The sequence below is a fragment of the Psammomys obesus genome, unplaced genomic scaffold, assembly GCF_907164565.1.
Source record: "Psammomys obesus unplaced genomic scaffold, mPsaObe1.curated_primary_1811, whole genome shotgun sequence".
NCBI lineage: Eukaryota > Metazoa > Chordata > Mammalia > Rodentia > Muridae > Psammomys > Psammomys obesus.
The window spans coordinates 810,735-834,583 of NW_026590435.1; the positions used below are offsets into that span (position 1 = coordinate 810,735).

The window sequence follows — 23,849 nt, forward strand, 5'->3', positions numbered from 1 at the left end:
GTTCGAGAGGGCTGTCAGTAAGCCTGCAGCGTGAGTTTATTCCACAATTCCTTTTTCATAGGCAAAGCAGAAACAAGCCACATCAATACAAAAAGAAGTTCGTGGAACTGCCAAATTTTTCTAAAACTATTTCTCTATAGCAGATATGGTCCAAAGTCACACAAACAAGTTTTAAGGAACTTGGCGAAACTTTTCTCTGAAGGCCAGGGTGAAAACATGTTTTCCAATAAAAAACAAGGCAGCTTGACAAACAAGCAGCTCTCCACACCCAGCTTCAGATGGGGCAGAGTAGCCACACTCACAAAGGAGGAAAGGGTTCTCTGTATCTGCCATGGTAATAATTCAGGGTCTAATCAAAACAGAGGTCCACCAACTACATAACTGATGGGTGACTGAAAAAGGTAATCCAGCTGGGTGTGTTGGTACACACCTGTAACCCCAGCACTCAGGAGGATGAGACAGGAGGATTGCAGAAGGTTTGAGTCCAATCTGGGCTTCACCATAGCTGATATTTAAAAAAGCATAAACTTAGTGGCATATACCTGTAACCTCAGCAGTTGGGAGGCAGAGGCAAGAGTAATGCCGTAAGTTCAACAGGCAAGCCTACATAACAAGTTCCTGGACAGTAAGAGTTACATAGTAAGAAACTATTAAAAAAAAAAAAAAGCCAAAATACAAATGTGGTGGTATGATGTCACAGACTTGTAATCATTCCAGCTATTCAGGATGCTGAAGCAGGTGAACTGCTAGTTAGTTCAAGGTCTGCTTGAACTACAGACAGACCTGTCTCAATATAAACAGATAGGGTTATGGCAGGGTGGGGGGATGTAGTGGGATAACTCTGTAATATGGCCATTTGTCATCAAGCCTGATGACCTCAGCTTGATCCCTGGAACCCACATGTTGGAAGGAGATGACCATTTCCTAAAAGTTGTCCTCTGACCTCCACAATTTCTGTGTGTATGTGTGTTCTCAGGGTTATTTTTGCACATGTATATACACAAGGAAATAAATGGACAAAAAAAACTTTTAAAAGGGGGGGTCCAGGAGCTGGAGAGATGGCTCAGTGGTTAAGAGCACTGTCTGTTCTTCCAAAGGACCTAAGTTCAATTCCCAGCACCCACATGGCAGCTCACAACTGTTTGTAACCTCAGTTCCAAGGGATTTGACACCTTCACACTAATTCACATAAAATAAAATTAAGAGGGGGGGGGCACAGCTAGGAATGTAGTTTATTGATAGGCTATTTGCCTAGTATTCACCAGACCTTGGGATCCATGCTTTGTGTTCCTCATCCCCCAATTAGGTTTTAAGGACCATTTTTATGAGTTGGAAAGAAAAACAAGTGAGGAAAGTTATAAATCTTGGTTAGTAACTGAGAGGAAGGAAATGGACAGGAAAGAGAGGGTGAAAACCATTCCATTGGAGTCAGGGTCCCAGAGAGCAAAGATTCAGTAATGGTTGTCAGCAATCCACTGGATGGGAGCAGAGGGCTTTGGTTATCATCAAACAGAGTAGGAATGTCCAGAGTATCATGGCAGGTACACTGCAGGATCCAAAGAGAAAGAGAAAAACAAAAGTTATGTTTTTTGAGTCATAACTCAGAAAAGTGGGCAGGCTTAACAGTGAAGATCTACAAACAACTTCCTAGTGCTTGAAATCTTTAAAGTGGCTGAACTGTAAAGGAGGTGGGACTTGGGAGAAGCCATTTGGGAGCTTTGATCATTCTGTCCCAACGTGATTGAGAATCCTGAGGAAAGGCCTTTCAGGGCCTTCTCTTCAGGGCACTGGGCTCTGGGGTGATGTATAGACTACTACTAGAAGAGCCTCAGCTGACAGGTGAAGACTGCTGTCCCCTGGAGGAAGGCCACCCTTCCCAGCCCCTGAAGCACCTTGTTTCTCAGAGCAGCAGGATTAGAAGCCTCAGTGCAGTCTCTGCCCTATGGTGATACCCAGGTCTGGAGCCCAGAGGCAAGAACTTAAGTAATATCTAAGCCTTTGTTTGGAGATAGGATCAGTGTCTTCCCTGGCACTCCCACCACATTCCAGAGCTTGGGAGGACATGAAGAGCATTCAAGCCTCAAAAGGAATTGCCTACCTCTCAAGCTCTCCATCTTGCTCTGAGCCAACACTATCAGTTCCCATGACATCATTTGTGCCCAAATCCGCTGTCCAGTCACTTTCATCCTAACAGCAATCCACCCCCAAACCATGAAACAGTCATCAGGAGGCAAAACTTTCTTCCTAACAGAGGAAGGATGGAGTACCAGGGAATGAACATGAGGTGGCCATGATACATACCAGAGTAGGAAGTTTAAACTAGGTATTTAGCCAGTTCAAGATCTCCCTGTCACCATGAGTGTGCAGCTAACAAAACAAAATGAGTGGGACCCCAATTCAGGCCCAGGACCAATTGCTCTATCCTCTGGAAATTGTTCCTCTCATTCCAACCACAGGCTCCTTCCACCATGGCACTATACATAGTGCTACATGGGTCTCCCTCATACTGGGGAATCTTCAGGAGTGCATTCAGCAGGAAGTCACAAGAAATACAGCTGAGAGCAGTTTACATGATCCTGGATACTTCAGGCCTGGTGCCCCATGACATTGCCTCCTTTGCAATGACCATCTTTCCTTTCATCTTCTTGGCTGTGATTCTGACACAGTTTTTCCCCCACCCATGGGTTACTGGGGTGCAAGTTGTCAAAGGTGCCACATTTAACATGACTCAGCATGGGCCCTAAACCCCAGCTAAGGTCTTTCTCTGGGTAGGTGTCATCTGACTGGCTCTGGCCTGGGTGTCTCCAGGAATACCATTTTAAGGTGTGTGTGTCCAAGCTGCTTCTGTGTGTATAGTTTTACTGTTCCTGCCACACTGTCTTGACATCTTGCTAAGTAGACAAGGTAAAACAAGGCAGTGGCTAATCCTGTGTGAAAGAATGAGAGGGGTTCCAGCCCCAATGACAGTCTCTTGTTCCCTCCATCAACAGTGTGGGACAAAGACATGGCTCCATGAGGCCACCCTTAGCAGACTATGGAATACCCCTAATCTTATAGAGATCTAGACTCAAGACAAACCAAGATTCATGCCTCCAACGCAGAAAAGAATTTCAGCATGAAGAAAAGCTGGAGATTTTATTAAAGATATGGGATCCTTAAGGGAGAGCCTCAATTGTCTTAGCATTAGCTGTAATACCTTTTTGGTGGCCCTCAAGTTACATTTCGAAGCATTGCTAAGAAACCTTTTTCCTCTTTTGAAAAGATTGGAGGGTGGCTCCAGAGATGCCTTAGATGGAATAATCGAGTAAGGTAAAACCAGAAGCTACTGGAATTGTATACATTTAGTACACCACATTCTTTCCCTGTAAATGGAATTTCTGGTAAGATTCCTAGAAATTTTCCTAGGTTTACAGCTGAAAAAGACTGTAAAGGACTTCAAGCAACTATTAATTGCACTGGCATTCTTGTTTCTCCCCAGGAGGTGGGGGGCAATTTCAACCAGACTTCAGGGTCAGAGGCTCTATTCCTTTTTCCAGTCCCCATAATTTTCAGTGTTGTTCTCTCCTGCCTCACAGACCACCAAAGATCCTGAACCAAGATAAGCAGAATTTAGAACCCTAGGGGTAGTAAAAGAACACAGGCAAGGCAAGGGTTACCACACTGCCAGTAGAACTGCAGGGCTAGAAAGAGTAGCCCAGCCCCATCTAGCCCCCAGCTATGGGACTTTGGAAGGGCCAGGTATGGAGGGATATACCTGTAATCACAGTACTCAGGAAACTGAGGCAACAGGAATAATATTAACTCAAGATCAGCCTGGACAACATGCTGAGTTTGGGCTATAGAAATGGATCCTGTCTGGAAGAAGATAAAGCCCAAAAGCAGCAGCTATACAAAAATAATAAGCATAGAGCAGAGTAGCTGAGAAAACAGTACTGGATAGTTCTGGAGTGATTTGTCTGGGTCTCAGATTGGGTGGGCTAGCCTTAAAAGATCAGGATGATGAGGGCACTGCCAGCAAGGCTGTACTAAGTTCCAAATGCAGGACCGTGAGCCATGCTGTGTGGCACCAGCGCTCTGTCAGATGGCAAAGAGCCTTTATTTATTTAAGAACAGCTTTTATAAAGGAGAGGATTTCGGCCAAGTTTTTCAGGCTGTGACCAGACAAGCAGCAGACACACTTAACAGCGACTGTGGCTGCTTGCTGGTTTCCTAGATGACAGCCAGAAGTCACTGGCCCATCCTGAGCTATTTCCTTCCACCTCCCAAGCGCCCTACTGTGACTGCATGCGAGCTGACGCAACACGAGTTCATGGAGAGGCACAATACCAGTCCTGCTTCCATAAGCCCTATAGCCACGTCCATCTTGAACTGTAAAACTGTGCTCACCCTCTGTTGCACAGTAGATATCTATTTTAAAGAACAATGTGTTGCTAGGATGTCCCTGAATGCCCGGGCTCAAGGGAATCTGATACATCAGCCTCCTGAGTTTTGTTGTTGTTGTTGTTTAGCCTCCCGAGTTTTAAAGTTAGTTTACATCAATCCAAATCTGGGTTTGCGATGGGATTAAGCGAGTTTGTCTCTGCACCCTTAGACAACGTCCTTTATAACATCCATACTCTGCCTTTGCTGAGCCCTCAGAGAGCAACTCTAGCCCGGTCCCGCAGTGCTCCGCATAAGCGCAATACTGATGGAACCACCGAGAGCCAAAACGGCCACCACCCGCCTCGTTTAAAAATGGTTGCAAGCGCAGCTTCCTACTCTACATCCCAGGAAGTATCCGCTGGATCTCCGAAGAGTTACCTCCACAAACGGAAATACCCGAGCTCAACCGAAGAAGACCGAACCCCAAACTGCAACGAGGAGCAACTTGGGGGAGGGGGGCTCCAATGGTTGCGCAGGCGTAGAGCACAGCCGACAGGAAGAACCGAAGTGGGCTGGCGGCGGAAAGCGCCGAAGGCAATACAGCGCAGCCAGGACAGGAAAAACCGAAGTGAGCAGGCGGCGGAAAGTGCCGAAGCGGCAGGGCGCCCGAGGTCGTTGTGGACTTCTGCGTCGAAGACGCGCCTGCCGCGGAAGCTGAGCCTCCACCGGTACCCGGTCGCGGAAAGTGCGGCTGCTGCCTCCTCCTTCCACCTCAACGTAGCCTCCTAGCAGAGGAAGCAAATAAGCGGGAAAGCGGCGGACGGGTAAAGGCCGGCGTCAGCAGCCGCAGCGGGGCCTCGCAAGACCCAAGCGGAAGAAGGGGAGGAGGGCGCGGGGGCTGTAGCAGGGGCGGGGCCGAGGATCGCCGAGTCTTCCCGAGCGCCTCCGAACAAATCCGAGGCGCTAAGCCAGGCCAGAACCGGACTACGGGAGCCGAGGCGGGCCGTGCGGTGGGCGCGGAGCAGCGCGGCAGGCCGGGCGGGCGGCGGTGGCAGCGGAGGAGGCCGCGGTAGCGGGTCCCAGGAGCGGAAGCGGCGCAGGCGGCGGCGGGGGGCCGGGTGGCCGGGGTCCCGGGCCCCGCGGCGGCTGCGGCGGCGGCGGCGGCGGCAGGATGATCAAGCTGTTCTCGCTGAAGCAGCAGAAGAAGGAGGAGGAGTCGGCCGGCGGCACCAAGGGCAGCAGCAAGAAGGCGTCGGCGGCGCAGCTCCGGATCCAGAAGGGTAGGTCGGGACCCCGCGTTCGTGGTCAGGGACTGGGGTGTGAAAATGCGGCCGCTGAGGTTTTGTATCGGGGGTCAGGGTTCGAGGGTTGTGATGCGGGACGGGGGGTGCGGTCACTAGGGAGGGTCAGAGATTAGGGCCGAGTATAAGCGTTGGGATACTAAGGTCCTGGAGTGTTAGTGACCCGGAATCTGTTAGGGGAGGGAGTAGTTTTGAGAGTCAGACTGGAACTTTGCTTTGGGGTGATGGGTCGTGAAGGTTGTGAGTCGGGGAAAACTAGGAGACGGTTTAGTGTATTATACTGGGGAGTCTTAGCCCAGAACTCAGGTCTAGGGGGTCAGGCAAAGCAGTTTTGAGTTTGAGATGAAGGAGTGAACTGGTAAGGGGACCAGGTCAGGTGACAGGAATTAAAGAGTAAGAATGAGGATCAATTTAAGCTACCATGCTGGAAATCTCAAGGGTCAGGTGGGAACTGGGGCTTGGAATAATCCGGAGAGAGGAAGGACAATGGAGGCTAGATAGTTGATGAGAAGGGATGATTTTAGTGTTTGGAGATCATGGTCCTTGAATTGGGGTGGACAGGTAATGTCCACAGTAGTGAGTAGAGATGACGAGTAAAGAGTCAGGTTTATTTAGGATGCCTAGGGACTCTTGGAAGCCAGTATTTTAGGAGTAGATGTTCTTGGTGACTATGTTGTAGGAGCTTGTGGTAGGGGGTTTAGGAAGGTAAGAGTTTGCCCTTTCCCAAGAGAGGGGCATGCAGTTATAAATGAAGATGCTTGTATGTGGGATACTGTGTATCCAGAAGAGTCCATGTAGAGACTGAAAAGTGAGTATGTAGAACAGACTGAGCTATTGGTGTGAAGCACACTACACAGCAGAGCTCTACAGGGCCAAAAGAAGGCCTCTGTGGCTCTGCTAGCATATGCCCAGACCTTTCTCTCCTCCCCTCTGCTGCCCAAACCTAGACATTAACGAGCTGAACCTGCCCAAGACGTGTGACATCAGCTTCTCAGACCCAGACGACCTTCTCAACTTCAAGCTGGTTATCTGTCCTGATGAGGTAAAACATGGCAGAGTTCATAGGAGCAGACCAGGAGTAGCCCGATAAGAATAGGATCTTAATATGTTCTTCCTTTCCTCTTCAGGGCTTCTACAAGAGTGGCAAGTTTGTATTCAGTTTTAAGGTGAGTCTCAAGTGGGCAAAGGTGACTCTGTGGAGAAGACTGAGGCACAACCAAACACCTACCCATCTCATTTCTCTTTTTCTGGAGCCAGGTGGGACAGGGTTACCCACATGACCCTCCCAAGGTGAAGTGTGAGACAATGGTTTATCATCCCAACATTGACCTAGAGGGCAACGTCTGCCTCAACATCCTCAGGTGAGGGCACTGCTTTCTGTTTCCTGTCGAGGGCCTGCCTTCCGGGCATCCTCTCGGCCTTTTGTGGATGCATACCCACCCTGTCCTTCCTTCCCGTTTATGGTCAGTCTGTGTTTCTCTGTCTTCATTTCCAAGTTGTTTTCCTAATAGCCTGATCTTGGCTTTTTCCATGGCCTGCCCTTTTCCATACCGCGCCCGCCCCCTTTTCTTTTCTTTTCTTTTCTTTTCTTTTTTTTTTTTTTTTTTTTTTTGAGATTGAGACAAGGTTTCTTGTGTAGACTTGGCTGTCCTGGAACTCACTTTGTAGACCAGGCTAGCCTCAAACTCAGAGATCCGCCTGCTCTGCTTCCCATGTGCTGTGGTTAAAAGCATGCACCACCATCACCCAGCTCTTCCCCCTTTCTCACTCCACAGTGTTAATGGACATCATATAGTCCTGACCTGGGGACTCTGTAGCAGCCTCCCACTCAGCAGCCCCTGATAACTTTGATGCTCTCTATCCACAGAGAGGACTGGAAGCCAGTCCTTACGATAAACTCCATAATTTATGGCCTGCAGTATCTCTTCTTGGTAAGTAGGGATAAGCATTTGAGGCTGAGGGTTTGATGGCCATCTGCCTCTCTTGCTTGTTGACTTCTACTTGTACTGGCCACAGGAGCCCAACCCCGAGGACCCACTGAACAAGGAAGCTGCTGAGGTCCTGCAGAACAACCGGCGGCTGTTTGAACAAAACGTGCAGCGCTCCATGAGAGGTGGTTACATCGGGTCCACCTACTTCGAGCGCTGCCTTAAATAGGTTTAGCAATTATCCATCCCTGCCAGGGTTACCAGCCCAGGCATCCCCTGCAAATATTTATTGGGGGCCCGGGTAGGGTGTGGGGGATAGCCTTGGCCCCTGCCTAGGCCTTGCCTCTCCTTCCTGTCACCTGCCCCTAGTTATTTTTTTTTCTTGACCACCACATGATTATGGTCGGTACTGCCTCCTCCGACCTGCTCAGCAATGGGAAATGAATTGGCTTGTTTAGCAACCCCCCTCCTGCTGGGTGCTGTCCAACCCCCCACTTTTGTCTGTGGGGTAAGTGGACAATGGGCTTGGGTCTCTGGGCCCGAGCAACCCACCCCACCACCACTGGAGGTCCCACCAGGCTATTAAAGGGGAATGTTACTGCATGGCCTCTGCCTCTTCCTTCTGTGGGGTGGGAGGGAGAAGTGAAATCCACCAGCGACTACGATGAAGATAAGTGTGTGGCCTTGGGATGAGGAGTAAGCAATGAAGAATCGGCTAATTTCAGTTCGCAGCCCCTACACCAACATAAGGGAACATAAGTCATTCTCCAGGCTTGCCCCTTTATGCCATGTGTGGGCCCGCCGATTTGGTTCCTGTCAGGCACTTGTTAAGATTACATGGATGAGCCACCCAAAGATGGGTGGAGTTTGGGCCTTACAGAATGAATAGCCAGTGGTGCTGTACTCCTGCTAGGAGCCTCAGAGGCTTAGTTGGGCGGGACTTGAAGTTTCCGCAGAGATGTGGGACGTTTTGCGCATGCGCTTGGTGGCTGGATGTGCGCGTGCGTCCTGCCATTTCCCAGCATTCCGGGAGAGGGTGGGTTAGTGACGTCAGGCCGTTTAGCCGGAAACGGCGGAGGCAGCAGAGGGGTTGTCGTTGGTTGAGTCTCCAGGCTTCGGAAAGAAAGGGGCGTGACCCGGAAGCGGAAGCTCGTCGTTCTCTCTACTCCGGTGAGTGGTTCCCGCAAAGCTCCAGGTCTCGTTTGGGCGGCAGCGTAGGAGGGCTTCTCGGTTGGGTCCTCGGATGCCGCGTAGTCCGCCTGACCCTTCTCTCATCGAGGTCTCCACCTCTGCCTGCCCTCGGTGTTTCTGTCACGTCGTGTGTGTATAGAGTGCCACTTCTATCCCGGCAAGCCAGGTTCCCTCGGCATTCAGATCCATTGCCCCACTTTAGGGCCCACCTTCCACCCTGTTACGTTTCAGAACTTCCTCCATCCTATCCTCCCGTGTTGGTGGGCCGTTACTAACCTCTCCTCAGTACTCTCTTGGGTTGGCTTGCCTACTCAGGTCTGGGTCCCTGAAATAATCCAGAACCACACCCTTAAGTCTTTGCCTTTGAAAGCAAAGCAGTTTCCAGTAGAGTGTGTGCCTGAGTCAGGAAAGTGTATTACTGGTTTTGGCCGGCTAATCCTTTTTGACTACTCTTGTTTTCGGACCCTATCTATTTACATGACCCTGTTTCTGTCTTTTGCTGTCTTGGGCCCTGCACGCTACAGCTAGGTCTAAAGTCTGTCCCAGGCCTGCTTGTGGAGTCCCAGGATCATGGACCTGTTGTTTGGGCGCCGGAAGACTCCAGAGGAACTGCTTCGACAAAATCAGAGGGCTCTGAACCGAGCCATGAGGGAGCTGGACAGGGAGCGGCAGAAGCTAGAAACCCAGGAAAAGAAAATTATTGCAGACATCAAAAAGATGGCAAAGCAAGGCCAGATGGTAAGTGCCAAGTTGTTTCTCAGTTTGGGGTGTCAGGGAGGACCCCTTCACAGTACATGAGTAAGCCTACAGAAAAGCTGGCCATTGTGCAGGCAACAGCAAACTGAGAGAACAAGAGCACTGAGGAGTGGACTTGGACCAGACACTCGGAATTCTAGGCTGCAGTGAGTTGGGATGAACAGGCAAGAGTTAAGAAGCCTTGTCAAAAAGGCCAGTGAGACAGCACACACTGGGAGGCAGAGGCAGGATTCCTGTGCGTTCGAGGCCTGCCTGATCTACAAGGTCTACAAGTTCAGTACAGCCAGGACTACGCAAGTAAACCTTGTCTCTAAAAGTTGATGAAAAAAAAAAAAAAAAAAAAAGACAGTTGGTATTTCTTGTGGTATGCCAGCAACATAGAAGCTGGACCTCGGATAGGCTTGTACATTTCTGGATATAGCATGAGGCAAACAGGTTTTGGTCATATGGAAGAGTTGGAGTGTTTTGTTCAGTGAGATTAGACTCCAGAATTTTGTGCGTATTAGGCAACACAGCAATGTCCCTGGCCCAAGGCAGATTATTGGCGTAGTCTAGGAGTCAAGACTGAGGGGGAAAAGTCATGGATGTCCAAGAAGTGAGGGATAAGGACTGCACCTAGTACCTTCCTGCACTTCAGCACTAGGTTAAGAAGCATGAACTGCATGCAAACTAGAAAGAAAAGTGTCAGCAACATAGTTTAAAGCAAGAGTTTAGCTTTCATGAATGTTTAAATTTTACACTACAGAGTAAATTTTACCAAAGGGGGCTGAGGGGTGGGGGGAAAACGATGCAGGGGACCATGCCTGTAGTTCCGGCATTAGGCAGGCTACAGAGTGATATCCCTGAGAAGGGTGAGATTTGAGAAGTGATCATTTGGTTTAACTTTCGTGAGAATACCACAGCAGGAATAAAGCATAACCTCAAAGGTTCCTCCTTTATTCTCTTGTCCACTGTGTAGGATGCTGTTCGGATCATGGCAAAAGACCTGGTGCGTACCCGGCGATATGTGCGCAAGTTTGTGTTGATGCGTGCCAACATCCAGGCTGTGTCCCTCAAGATACAGACTCTAAAATCCAACAACTCAATGGCACAAGCCATGAAGGGCGTTACTAAGGCTATGGGCACCATGAACAGACAGGTTTGTTCCTCCCAATCCACCTTCCTATTCCAGTTGACCTTCCAGCAGTTCATTCACCCTCCCCCTTCTTCCAGCTTAAATTACCCCAGATTCAGAAGATCATGATGGAGTTTGAACGGCAAGCAGAGATCATGGACATGAAGGAAGAAATGATGAATGATGCCATTGATGATGCAATGGGTGATGAGGAAGATGAAGAGGAGAGGTATGGGAAATAAGGCAGGGAGAATTTACCAGGTCCCTTACCCATCTACAGCCTTCATGAGTTCTTCTTTCCTAGTGATGCTGTTGTGTCCCAGGTGCTGGATGAGCTCGGACTGAGCCTCACAGATGAGCTGTCAAGTGAGTGTTCCAAACCCATCTATTTCCCTACCCAAAGCCCAGCCACAGCCCTTTGACCATCAACTCTCTCTGCAGACCTTCCCTCCACCGGTGGCTCACTCAGTGTGGCTGCTGGTGGAAAGAAAGCAGAGGCCGCAGCCTCAGCCCTAGCTGATGCAGATGCAGACCTGGAAGAGAGGCTCAAGAACCTTCGCAGGGACTGAACAACTCCCCTCCTGGACTCTTCACCCTGTCCCCTCTGTAATAAAGAAACTTGGACACAAATTTCCCAAGACTGTGAGATTCTCCCCCATGTAACTGATGAATTTCCTAAGCTTGTGAATTGTGGTAATGGGGACCCAAAGGCAAAGCTGATACTGCTTACCACAAAGAGCTTTGAGAACCAATTATGCGTGGGCCCCAGGGCTACCAATTGGTATGTGAGTACTTAGGCCATCCAGGCAATGCAGACCTACATCTACCACACTCAATGAGGTGTCCTGTGATTTAAGGTGGTGCCCAATTTCTGGTCAAAGTAAGACTCAGTTGGCAATTAGTTAAATCATCATTGTAACAAATATAAAACTTTGGTTAGTCCCAGTACTCAAAGAGGCAGTCCAACCTGGTTTTAAAAAATTACAGGACAGCCAGACCCATCTGAAAATGTACAAAAACCTTGGAAATCTCAGCACACAACCTACTCTGATTGCAAGCTCGTGAGTAGCTTCAGGTCCAGATTTGCTGTCTGGCCACTGGGAGGCACATGGTACAATACAAGAGGCTTCAATCCAAGTTTCAAATCTTCCACCCTGCCAAAGAGGTTAAGTCCCCTGTGGAAGTTTGCTTGTGAAACAGTAAATATTAGGCCTCAGAAATACAGTCCCCAAACAGGTGAGGCATGAGCGACTCAGTGAAGTTTTTATTAAATCCACAGAAGTAAAAACCATTTTGTGAGGAGGGACTGAGGGAAGGGGCCAGCAAGAGCAGGAGTCAGGCCACCAGAAGGAGGAATGGGTATGGGGTGAGGACAGAGACCAGGGCTGGACTGTGCTGTCTACAAGAGCCCCAGCTTCAGGGGCCATCACCAGGGCCAGACAGCTCCTGAGAACTTAGGCCAGCACTGGGAAGGTTTAGCGGTGGCGGTTCTACCAGCACAGCAGAAAACTTGGTGTCACCAAAGGCATCGTTCATGCGCGTCTCAAAGAAGCGCTGCAGACCGATGATGGACTGCACATCCGCCTTGTCCTGGGCCAATTAGAAGTACACCAGTGAGTGGATCCTGGCTTTTCTTCCCCCTGCCACCCTCCCTACTTCCTTCTGTGGGCTCACCTCCGTCAGTTTGTTGAACTGTTTAAACATGCGGCCCACATCTTGGGCAAACTCCTGGGGGGAACTATAAGGGGGTGACAGCTTCTCTTGGAGGCGAGCACGAATCAGGGTAAGGTCTAGGGTACCACCAGGCTGCTCCTACAGGGAAACAAAGCATTTTTTAGGAGGGCATTTACCACCTCTAGGCCCTCCAACCTCTCCTCTGTTCTGGGACTCACCATGGAAAATGTAGAGTCAGTAGCCAGCTGGTGCAAGGGGCGGCAGGGTTCATGGCAGAACAGGGCCAGCAGGACACGCTCACATTTCTAGACAGTACAAGAGATGGCAGAATTGTAGCATGGAGAAGGGTTTAAGGCACTGGGGCCACCCAACACCTGTGCATTCAGCCCTCACCCGCTGGCTGGCTGGCGAGAGCTTAGCTACCACACCGGTGCTATCTGTTCCATCCAAGCTAAGGCTTCCATCTTCCTCCTTTAGGTCAGGGAGCACATGGCAGAGTGAGCAGCTCCATTCCTCCCTAGGGTGAAGAGTAGGAAATGTAAAACATGACAACTAGCCCTCCACAATCTATCTGATCTTGCCCAGACTCACACATACCCTGGAACATCCTGCAGGGCTGGGAGGTGGCAATCTGGGTGGAAGCAGAACTCGCACTGGTTGCACATGACCAGGTCACCTGACTTCTGGCAGACACGGCAGATAGTGGCACTGTCATCCAAAATACCTGGCCCAACTACTGGGGCTGAGGTACCCTCAGGAGCCACCACCTCCAGGCCTGAACTGGTACTGCCACTAGGTGAAGCCAGACGAGGTCCCTCTGCACCAGGGCCTTCAGCCAGAGCCATCAACACAGGCTTGGTCTCAGGACCCTCAGTGGCAACAGGAGGGGCTCCAATAGCAGCTTCTGTCTCTTCTTCCTGTAAGAGAGTTTTGAGTGTTAGTATCCAAATCTGGGGTGACAAGTTTCACTCAATCATCCTGTATGTAATTAAGTCAGGCTCACCTTGACAATGGCCATGCCAGGCAGCGGTGGAACACCAGGGGCTCCTGGTGGCACAGTCCCAGCCTGACCAGCAGCTGCAGCGGCAGCACCACGCTCAATAACAATCAGATTGTAGTCCTCAGTGGTGCTTCCAGGAAAGACCTTGAAGACTGGTGGCTGGCTATCGGCAGTGAGATCCAGATCCAGGCGTTCAAGGCTCACACGTGGCACCTTTCTCATGAGGCCACTTACCTCCCCCTCACCAGAGCGGGACCTGTTAGCGGACCTTGTCATGAGCTCCCATGCATCCCTACCACACCAATACTGTACCCACTGCTACTCCAACAGGCTATCACACTTACCGCTTCATGCCTGACACATGTGGCTCTGCACTTGGGTACGGATCATCTGCTCAGAAGACAAAAGAGTTGGCAGCATAGACAGATACAGGGTACTCACCAAGTCCTTCCAATTCCCTAGGCAAACTACTCACCTGACCCAAAGCCATAGCCCTCCTGTACTTCCATGGGCTAGAGACGGAACAGAATGTGTTATCAGTGGGGCAAATAACCCATGAGACCCTAATGCCCTCCTTCCCTTTCCCCAGTTCCTCTCCCCAGATCACCTGACTGCTGCCAGGACCTTGCTTGCTTAGGGGCCCTGGAGCTCTTGGAGGAGCCATGGGCCCAGGACCTGTGGAGTTTGTACCAGGACGCTCAGCCACAATCTTGCCTGAAAAGAGAATCCTCATTTGGTACAAAACTGCCTAGAAAGCTCCCCAGGTCAAATAAAAGCAAAGAACTAAACAACCTACCAAAAGCCTCAGCACTCTTGGTCCAGGCATTGAGATCCCACTGAAACTTCATCTCACCATGAGGCTCCACAGGATCCACAATCATTTTGAGGGCACGATGCAGCTGGAAATAGATCTAATGGGGCAAAAACGTTGCATATGAGCACACTTAGCAACTTACAGGTCCCAGGGTGCTGAGGGGCCACCCAGCTGAAAAAAGCCCACCACTACACACCAGTTTCTTAGAAAGCAAGAGGGCTGTATTGTTATCACTCTCCAGAGCCCAAGAGGCAAAGCGCAAAATGTGCTCCTGGTGCTTCTGGATTTTGGTCATGGTCCAGTGCTGGCGCTCCAGGCGCTCCTGCTGCCCCTCAGTCACCTTCTGCAGGTCAAGGAAAACAGTGTCACCAAGGAAGGTAGGGAGTACTAAGATCCTTCTCTACCCTGGATGGTGTCATGTCAGCTGCCAGCAGCAGAGGTTGACCAACACCTTTCCAATAGTGTAATGTTTACCTGAGCATCATTGACCAGAACCCGGCCCCGCTTATTTAGCTCCTTCATGATCTGCAGAATGGCCATCTTGACGTCAACCTGTACACGCTTCTGCACATCAGACACCTGGCGGATCCTAATGGACAAGACAAGTAAGGCCAGGAAACCTTACCCTGGAACCCTAATAGCCCTGGTACCTGCACTTACGAGCTGCGAACCTCCTTGGTGTTTTTTTGCAGTGTGGCATGTTTGTCCCCAAGACGTTTCACCAAAGAAGCCAAGAGTTTACGTTGGTTTCTCACTGCATCTTCCAAGAACTGGTACCTGAGACCACACACACACACAAAAGTGAGCCTGCACGCTAAACTTAAACTTGCAAACAGTCCCATCCACCTACCCACTATGCCCTGAGACTCACTGATGGTCCTTGTGGGCGTTGAGCTGGCAGTCCCGGCAGGTGAGAGTGTCACAGCTCTCACAAAACAGCACAAGGGGTTCATGCTTGTGTACATTACAATAGACTGTTCGTTCACCATCTCGAGTCTTAGCAGGCCCTGGGAAACAGGAATCATGCTCTTAGCCATCTCAAACCCAAGCAGCAGACAACACCCATGTGACCCCATTTCCAGCTTGTCCCATAACCTTGACCCATCTACTGAGAAGGCCTTGATCCCAGATGACCACACAAACATTTATAAGGAATAAATACAACGTTGTGAAGAATCACTTTATTTCCTGGTTATCTTCCTGCCTGCCAAAAAACCATCCCCAAATAACCAAGGTTCTGATAGTTCCAGAACTCCCTATTTAAAAAAAAAAAAAAAGAGCTAAGGCCAGGCGATGGTGGCAAGCACCTTTAATCCCAGCACTCAGGAAAGCAAAGGTAGATAGGTCTACAACATTGAGTCCAGGACTGCCAGGGCTACACAGAGAAATCCTGTATTAAAAAACAAAACAAAATAACCTAATTACAGTATCAGCACCCAAGACACTGTAAGGCAAGCTTGAATTACACATAGTGCATTCTAAGCCAGACTTGTCCCTATAGTAAGATTTCCTGGTGAGTGTTGGGGGGGGAGGTGTGAAGAGACCTGAGGTGGACAGTTCTGGATTTAAGACCAACCTGGTTTACAGTGTTACAGGCCAGGCAGAACTATATAATGTGCTAGGCTCCACAAAGAGATCTCTGACAGGGTTTGATGGTACACACCTTTAACCCAGGGCTTAGAAGGCAGAGGCAGGTGGATTGCTGTGATTAGGCCAGCCTGGTCTACAAAGGACAGCCAATGCTTCACTGAGAAACCCTGTCTGGGAAAACCATTAAAAAAAAAAAAACAAAAAACAAAAACAGAAAGAGGCCTCTGGTACAGCATAACTTTAATCCCAGCACTTGAGAGGTAGACATAAATGTGAAGACCAGCTTGGTCCACACAGTGAATTAAAGGGCAGGATCATATAGAGACCTTGCCTCAAAAAACAAAAACTGGGCATGGGGCACAAGCCTTTAACCCCAGCACTAGGGAGGCAAATGTGACATAAGGCCAGCCAGTTCTATAAGGTTCTAGGAAATGAAACACCATCTTTAAAAATCAAAACAAAAGGCAGGACTGAGCAGGCATACTAACTAGCAAGTGTGTATTTTAGTCCCAGCACTCAGGAGGCAGAAGCAGGCAGATTTCTGTATGAGGCCTGCATGGTTCCATAAAATGAGCCAGGCCAGCCAGGGTTTACATGGGGGGGGGGGGGGGGGCCACATGACTTCCTAAAGACAGCCTGGGCTACAATAAGAGCATCTCACAAAATCTGAAAGTAATCAGTCTCCTCTCCAATGCTAATCCAATCCAGGCTGTACTAACCAAGCCCAAACTATGTACAATGGAAAGAGAGCACAATCCAATCAGGCCTTGGCTTACTTAATGTCACCAGTCACTGCTGCTCCTTACCTGTCCTGTAACTGGTTCAAGGCAGATAGAACTGGGAGATCCCCTTCCTACCCCTCTGACTTCAAGACTCCTCTCAGGCACTACCTTCCACTACCACCTGTCCTCTGGGGTGGGAAGGCCTCCATACACCACTGCATCAAAAAGCTGCCTCTAAAAGGAATCTGGACCAAACCCAGACCTCTTCCATATCATAAAATCCTAAAAATGTTTAACTGACCATAAGCCTTAATGAAGAGAGGATGCTTAAGGCTCGCTGCTCAGTCACATCCACCAGCTGCATATGCTAAGGTGTCCACCAAACCACACTCTGCCCAGAGGCTCCCAGATGACCTCAGTTCAATCCTGAATACTATTGGTGGCATACTTAAGAAATCCTACAAAACCACTACCTGTGGCCTTTCCATTCCCACCTTGATCCCCAAAGTTTGTGGACCTGAAGGTAGGCACTTTAGAGTTGTGCGTTAGCTCTCTGAAAACCACTCAGTCCCATGCAGGAAGCATGCATTCTGGGCAACCAAGGGAAGACACAGAAGGGCAGCTCCAACAGCCTCCAAATCTTCCACATACCTGTGGAGCGCACAGTGTGATCCTTGGTGTACTTCACCCGCTGGTGGGCCTCCACACATGTCTCACAAAGTGGCTCAGAGCACTCCACACAGTAGCTGGTGGCTGGGGCATTATCTTCACAGCTAGTGCAGCACTGTGAAAGAAAGGCAGGGTTAGAACAGGCAGAACTAACCAGCAGATCCGCATCTACTTCCCAGAAAATACAAGCTAAAATTCACATCGCATTGAAATCTGTTCTGCCATCCCAGAGACAGATCGTATCCTGAACCAACTAGTGCTGGTATTAGGCTCTGGAAAAGGACATGCCCCACCTCGATCCCCAGATGACCCACAACACACACCTGGTTAGCATCCTGGGAATCAGAAGAAGCCTTGCTGCCACTATCACGCATAAAATAATTCTCCACGATGTCTTTGGAGTAGCACTGCTGCTTGCATACTGGACAATCCACCACTACCGGGACAAAAATGAGTGAAAATACTGCACGCTCACCTAAGCTGTGCCTCCCACTCAAACGCTGAACCAGACCAGGACGTTATTTCCCACCATCTCCTCTCAGACTCCGCATCTCGATGTCCAGACCAGGCAACGCGAGTTGCACTGAGGCGAAGGACCGGTTCCCCTCTTAAACCACTAGGCCTAACCCTACCCGGGGCTCCCATACTCTTGCACAGGCGCAGTCCCGAGCACAGACTGCGAGGAGGGGGAGGGGCACCTGGCCACCCAGTACTCACTAGCGCCGTCGGCCGCCGCGCCGCCATCCCCCGAATTATTCGCTGCGGCTGGCGCGGCGGGGCCCAGGCAGGCACTACAGGCAGAGTGTAGGCAGGGCAGCAGCCGCGGATCCCGCTCAGGCAGAAGGCGCTCGCGACACACGCCGCAGTGCTCCAGAAGCTCCTGCGCCTCGCCACCACCCCCCGCGGGGGACGACGCGGATGCCGAGGCCGCCGAGGCTGAAGGGGCGGCGGGGCGCTTCTCGCCGCCCGTCGGGCCGTCGCCCGACCCTGGGCTGCCAGAGGCCGCTGAGGCTACCGAGGCAGCCGCCGCCGAAGCCGCCGCCGAGGCCGCCATTCACACGCTGCCGGGGCAGATGGGGGGGGCCACCCAGGGGAGGAGGGGCGCTGAGTCTGCTGCGCAGGCGCACAAGTGCGCTCGCCGCCAACGGCCGGGCAGCCGCCGCTGCCGAGAGGCCGAGCGCCGCCACGCGTCTCCTGGGCCGACGCCCGCCGCGCCCCAGGCGCCGCCTAGATGCGGCCAAGCCGCTTGGCTACCGGCCTCTCTGCAGACGACGGCACCACCAGCGCGGCCTTCTCCTTTGCTGCTGAGACTCGCGCCGCAAGACTTGCTAACAACCTCCCGACCGCGCGCCGCTCGCAGAAAGAGCCGCGGCCTGGAGGCGGGACAGAAATATCTGGCGCCGACGCCGCCGCGCACGCGCGCTGGGCACCGCAGCTCGGGGGCGGGGCCCACGCAGATTACGCACGCGCCAATGCCCTTCCTTCCACTCTCGGCCGACCCTTCGGGGTCTGCGTGGCAATACCGCGAGTGCGGAATCCACCGGCAGAATACGTGCGTGAAGTCCCCCAGGCTCGCCGCACGGTGCGCCGAGGCTGACCCACAGAGAGCTCCAGCCACGGGTGGTGCGGAGCCGCACCTCGAGCCCCACCTCCTCAGCAGGCGTGGCGACGTCTGCAGCTACAGCCTTTCCTACAGCCAGGGAGGAGGGGCGGGACAATGCGGAGTGGGCAGGGCCACGGTGGAGCAATGAGACTGAGCCCAGGTGGAGGGGGTGAGGGGTCTTTAGCAGGAAGGAAGTTCCCGCCGGAACGCGGAGGCGGTCTTAATCCAAACTTTTTGTTAAACTGGGGAAGCAGAAAATTGTCCAAATCGAACCGGAGGTCACAGAAAGGTACTCAGAAGCCATTCTATAAAACTCTACCCAGTTCTTAGAAAGCCCCTTCTTGTGTTAGTCATCTGCTATACTGATTTTGATGGCTTTTTTTTTCCTTTGGAAGGTAGGCTGAACATTTAACGCGGAGGAATAAAAGTTGGATCTGAGTGCTGAATCTTATCTGAGGGAGAAACGACTTAGAGAGAGATTCTGAGGAGAGGATCAGGATCTAGGATGAAAAATCTGATCTAAGGATTAAGGGCGGGTAGGAGTTTCATCTCAGAAGCAGGATCAGTATGGAGAAGGCAACCTGTACTCCTTTCCCATTTCACTCCGGTGCCGAGCTTTGCAGTGCTCTGGGAACTGTCGGTCTCCTGTCTGAGTCTGGGCTATAGTGGGTTGCCCGCAGGCAGCTCCAGGGTTCTCTACAGCAGAAGGCTACCACTTTCGCTCGGGACCAGGTGTTCCCCACGTGGCAGCAGGGAGGCCAGTAGTGTCCCGCCACTGCTCCGGGTGTGGCCTTTGTTCCCAATCAGGCCGGGGGCCCAGGGCTTTGTCCCCGCCCCAGTCTTTGTTCCTCAACAGCTCAGTGCTCACCCTTCCGTCGGGCCACGCCTCCACCAGACCCAGCCTTTGGACTCTCACTTCCTACCTCTGAAAATGAGGGTATAATCTGGAGGCTGGCAAAGCACGCATCGGGGAAAGTGCTGGCGTCGTGTAGAAATATTTGCGGAATATTTTCACGGCCCCACCGATTGCTAGTCCCCAAAGTCACCAATATAGGTAGCCTGTGAACCAAGGCTACCTAGACCCCTGGAACAGACATTAGGGTGCCTGAGACACAAGGTCAAAGCAAATACCTAACAGGGACCGGGAGTGTGGATGAGTGGCAGAACGCTTGCTTGCCTTACTTGTCTGGAGCCCCAGGTTGCATCCCCTCACTGCACCAGAACCAGGACAGTGGGTGAGAGAGAGCGGCGGAGGCCAACGAGAAGGCTCATGAGCAGAGGCGCTTGCCACCAAAACCTGACCACATCAAGACCCAAAAACTGGAAGGAAAGAACCAGCTCCCTCAGGTTGTCCTGACTTCATGCTCCCTCTGAGGCTCACATGTGCCCACTCATGTGTTCATTCACTACACACACACACAAAGCAAATTCAGTTTATTTTTTGTTGCTTTTGGTTTGTTTGTTTGTTCTTCAAGACAGGGTTTCTTTGTGTAACAGCCCTTGGCTGTCCTGGAATTCACTCTGTAGACCCAGCTGGCCAACTCAGAGATCCATGTGCCTCTGCCTCCTGAGTGCTGGGATTAAAGGCTTGCATCACCACGCCGGTCACAACTTAAAGAGATATTGGTAGAAAGTACTGAAGTAACTATCCAGACACTGTCTCCAAAGAGGGAAGATGGAGGTAGGTAGAAACAGGTGCTAAGACACCCCACCCCAGGCAGGACAGACACTGCAATGGCAGGTGCACAGCACTGCAGAGGCAGACATAGTACCGTCAGGTTGGGGTACACAGTCTGCCACAACAAACAAAACAAAAACAAAAATAAACATTGCTAATTTACACCTGGGACGGGGTTGGAGAGAGGCTTAAGAGTTTAAGAGCACTAGTTGCTCTTGCAGAGAGCAAGGTTGATCCCAGCATCCACATGGTGGCAAACAATCATCTGTAACTCCATAGTTCCAGGATATATGATGTCCTCCTCTGACCAAGCACACATGTAGATAGGCAAAACACCCATACACATGAAACAAATTTTTTTAAATCTAAAAAATTAATGAATAAATAAACATCAAAACAGGTGTGTTGGCAGAGTCCCAGCACTTAGGAGGCAAAGGCAGATGTCCCTGTGAGTTCAAGGTCAATCTGGTCTACATAGCCAAGTTTAAAAACAGCCAGAACTGCAGGATAGAGAACCCCTCAAGACAGAACAAAAATGTACAGTAGGGCCTCCAGTCCACTCCCAGAGGCCCACTGTCCCCAGTAAAAAAGATTTGGATATCTTGTGGTGGAAAGATAGTTTAAAGGTTAAAAATTAGCAGGGCAGTGGTGATACTTGCCTTTAATCCCAGCACTTGGGAGCCTGAGGCAGGTGGACGTCTAAATTCAAGGCCAGCCTGATCTACAGAGAGAGTTCCAGGACACCCAGAGCTACACAGAGAAATCCTGTCTGAAAAAAAAAAAAAAAAAAAAAAGGAAGGAAGAAAAGAAGGAAAGAAAAAGAATCCATAGAAACTGGACTGTAGAGATGGCTCAGCCTCATTGGAGACCACTCAAAAAGCAGAAGGAAAGAAAATAGCTCCATAAAGTTGTCCTCTGACCTCCATGTGAACACTGATCTATATACATATATATGTATATATGCACACACACACACATATATATATATATATATATCAACATCCCTGCTAATAAATAAATGTGTCTTTAAAATGCACCCACAAAAAGAGACTTGCCCACTATCTTAGTTAGGCATTCTATTGCTGTGACAAAACACCACAACAAAATTAACTTAGGAAGAAAAATGTTTATTTCATTTTACAGCTTGTTCTCCATCAGCCAGAGAAGTCGTGCCAGGAAACTCAAGCCAGGAACTAATGCAGAGGCCATGGAAGAGTGCTGCATACTGGCTCCCCATGACTTGTTCAACTTTTTTTTTTTTTTTTTTTTTTTTTTTTTTTTTTTTTTTGAGACAGGGTTTTTCTGTGTAGCCTTAGCTGTCCAGGACTCTTCTTAGACCAGGCTGTCCTCAGAGTGCTGGCATTAAAGGTGTGCCCCAGTCTGCCCCACCATGCCCTGCCTTTCTTTCCTTGTTTTGTTTGTTTATTTTATTTTATTTTATTTTATTTATTTATTTTTTTTTTTTGGTGGTTTTGTTTTTGTTTTTTGAGATAGAGTTTCCATGTGTAGCCCTGACTGTCCTGGACTTGCTTTGTAGACCAGGCTAGTTTCCAACTAAGAGATATGCCTGCCCCTCCCTCTTTTTTGTTTTTGTTTTTCGAGCCAGGGTGTCTCTTGTAGTCCTGGCTGCCCTGGACCTGCTTTGTAGATCAGGCTGGCCTTGAACTCATAGAGATCCGCCTGCCTCTAGCTCCTTCATTCAGGGATTAAAGGTGTGAGACACCACATCTGGATCAACTTGCTTTTTCAAATACCCTGTGACCACCTGCCCAGTAACAGTACCACCCACCTGCTCTCTCCCACATCAATCACTAATTTTTTTATTAAGATGTATTTAGTGTATTAAGTATACAATATTCTGCCCACATGTATACCTGAACGCCAGAAGAGGGCACCAGATCTCATTATACAGTTTTGTGAACCATGATATAGTTACTGGGAATTGAACTCAGGACCTCTGGAAGAGCAAGCAGTGCTCTTAACCTCTGAGCCATCTCTCCAGCCAATCACTAATTTTTAAACCACCCCACAGGCTGGCCAGCACATTGCTCACCTTTAATTCCAACACTTACCAAGCAGAGGCAGACAGATCTCTGTGAGGTCAAGGCCAGCAGAGTCTACACACTATTTTCCAGGATAGCCAGGGCTACATAATAAAGAGATCCTGTCTCAAGAATAAAACAATGCTTTTCTACAGGCCAGTGTGATGGAGGCAGCTCCTTAACTGAGGGTCTCTCTTCCCAAATTACTGAAGCCTGTATAAAGTTGACATGAAAACTAGTCTGCACAGCCATTCAATTCACCAACTGACACAATGAATCCATAATTTCTATCCACTCACTAAATTAGGAAACTAGAGTGCCAGGTGTGGTGGTGCATATCTTTAATCCCAGTACTCAGGAAGGAAGCAAGGCCAGGACAGCCAAGGGAAAAAAAAGAATAAGAAGAAGGAAAGAAAGAACAAAAACTAGAGAGAAGGCTAGATTTGGAATAGAGTGTCTGTCTAGCAGGACAAGGCCTAGGGTTCTATGCCCACTGCTGGACATGGGCACACACACCTGTAATCCCAGCACTCAGGAGACTAAGGGAGAAGAACCTTGAGCTACACATTGCATTTCAGACAATTCTGAGCTACATAGTGAGATATTACCTCCCAAGAAACTTGGGACATTGAGGCTGGAGGATCAGCAATTTAAGTTCATCCTCAATTGGAGACGAACCTTATCTAAAAACAAACAAACAAAAAAACATATCTGTAATGCTAGCACTTGGGGCAGCGGGAGAATGAGGTAGGAGGATAGCTCCCAAGTTCAAGTCAGTCTAAACTGCAGATGAATTTCCAGGCCAGCCTGGTTAGAGTGAGACCCTAGGGAGAAAAGGTAAAGCAAATAGAGTGCTGGGGCTGAGGTAAGCTCAATTGATGCCTAGTACTAAACAAGAGAGAGAGAAAGAAGGAAGGAAGGAAGGAAGGAAGGAAGGAAGGAAGGAAGGAAGGAAGGAAGGAAGGAAAGGAAGGAAAGGAAGAAAGGTAGAAAGAAATGACTTAGCCAGAAAAAAAATATATCTTTCTGTCATCACATGAGACTTGTTACCTTGTACTCAAACTCAGAGAACTTGGCATCAATTTTGCCCTCCCAGAGGGAACAGAATCTCAGGGACACATGGCACTGCAGCTTGCTTACAGAACACTGCCTGATCATTAGATGCTAAAATGTAAAAAAAAAAAAAAAAAAAAAAAAACAGCCTCTTTCAATAAATTGCAGTGAAATCTCTGAGCAACAAACAATTATCTGCTTTGCTTAGTTTACTCAAGGAGACACCTAGGGGTGTGTAGTGTCAGTGCCTGGGGATACCTGATAGGAGGAAGATCAGGCCAGCACCTGCCTACATTAGGGCACAGATTGGATGTGATGGGTTTTAGCCAACATCTGTTGAGGGCCTATAAGC

The 23,849-nt window shown here is 49.8% G+C and overlaps 3 protein-coding genes across 7 annotated transcripts; 2 read left to right on the forward strand and 1 right to left on the reverse strand.

The window, feature by feature from the left end:
- Positions 1-5,454: 5,454 nt before the first annotated feature.
- Ube2m (ubiquitin conjugating enzyme E2 M) lies at positions 5,455-8,194 on the forward strand. The gene is made up of 6 exons (XM_055607373.1): positions 5,455-5,642; positions 6,611-6,705; positions 6,791-6,829; positions 6,921-7,024; positions 7,531-7,594; positions 7,680-8,194. Exons 1-6 carry the CDS (start codon positions 5,534-5,536, stop codon positions 7,818-7,820), a joined length of 552 nt encoding a protein of 183 aa, XP_055463348.1. The 5' UTR covers positions 5,455-5,533; the 3' UTR covers positions 7,821-8,194.
- A 482-nt stretch (positions 8,195-8,676) lies between these two features.
- On the forward strand, positions 8,677-11,282 carry Chmp2a (charged multivesicular body protein 2A). Of its 5 annotated transcripts, none has more exons than XM_055607367.1 (6): positions 8,677-8,761; positions 9,307-9,520; positions 10,497-10,676; positions 10,751-10,881; positions 10,957-11,018; positions 11,094-11,282. In XM_055607367.1, the coding sequence occupies exons 2-6, from the start codon at positions 9,353-9,355 to the stop codon at positions 11,219-11,221; spliced, it is 669 nt and encodes a 222-aa protein (XP_055463342.1). In that variant the 5' UTR covers positions 8,677-8,761; positions 9,307-9,352; the 3' UTR covers positions 11,222-11,282. The 5 variants fall into 5 exon arrangements, with proteins under 5 accessions (XP_055463342.1, XP_055463344.1, XP_055463345.1 ...); XM_055607369.1 differs by having other exon boundaries at positions 8,756-8,870; XM_055607370.1 differs by having other exon boundaries at positions 8,761-8,911.
- A 614-nt stretch (positions 11,283-11,896) lies between these two features.
- On the reverse strand, positions 11,897-18,787 carry Trim28 (tripartite motif containing 28). The gene is made up of 17 exons (XM_055607344.1): positions 17,839-18,787; positions 17,445-17,557; positions 17,104-17,236; positions 15,012-15,147; positions 14,801-14,917; positions 14,615-14,729; positions 14,337-14,483; positions 14,123-14,237; positions 13,934-14,040; positions 13,802-13,838; positions 13,671-13,716; positions 13,330-13,582; positions 12,924-13,243; positions 12,720-12,843; positions 12,545-12,631; positions 12,327-12,464; positions 11,897-12,242 (listed from the first exon to the last, which is right to left on the reverse strand). The coding sequence occupies exons 1-17, from the start codon at positions 18,173-18,175 to the stop codon at positions 12,069-12,071; spliced, it is 2,499 nt and encodes an 832-aa protein (XP_055463319.1). The 5' UTR covers positions 18,176-18,787; the 3' UTR covers positions 11,897-12,068.
- Positions 18,788-23,849: the final 5,062 nt, after the last annotated feature.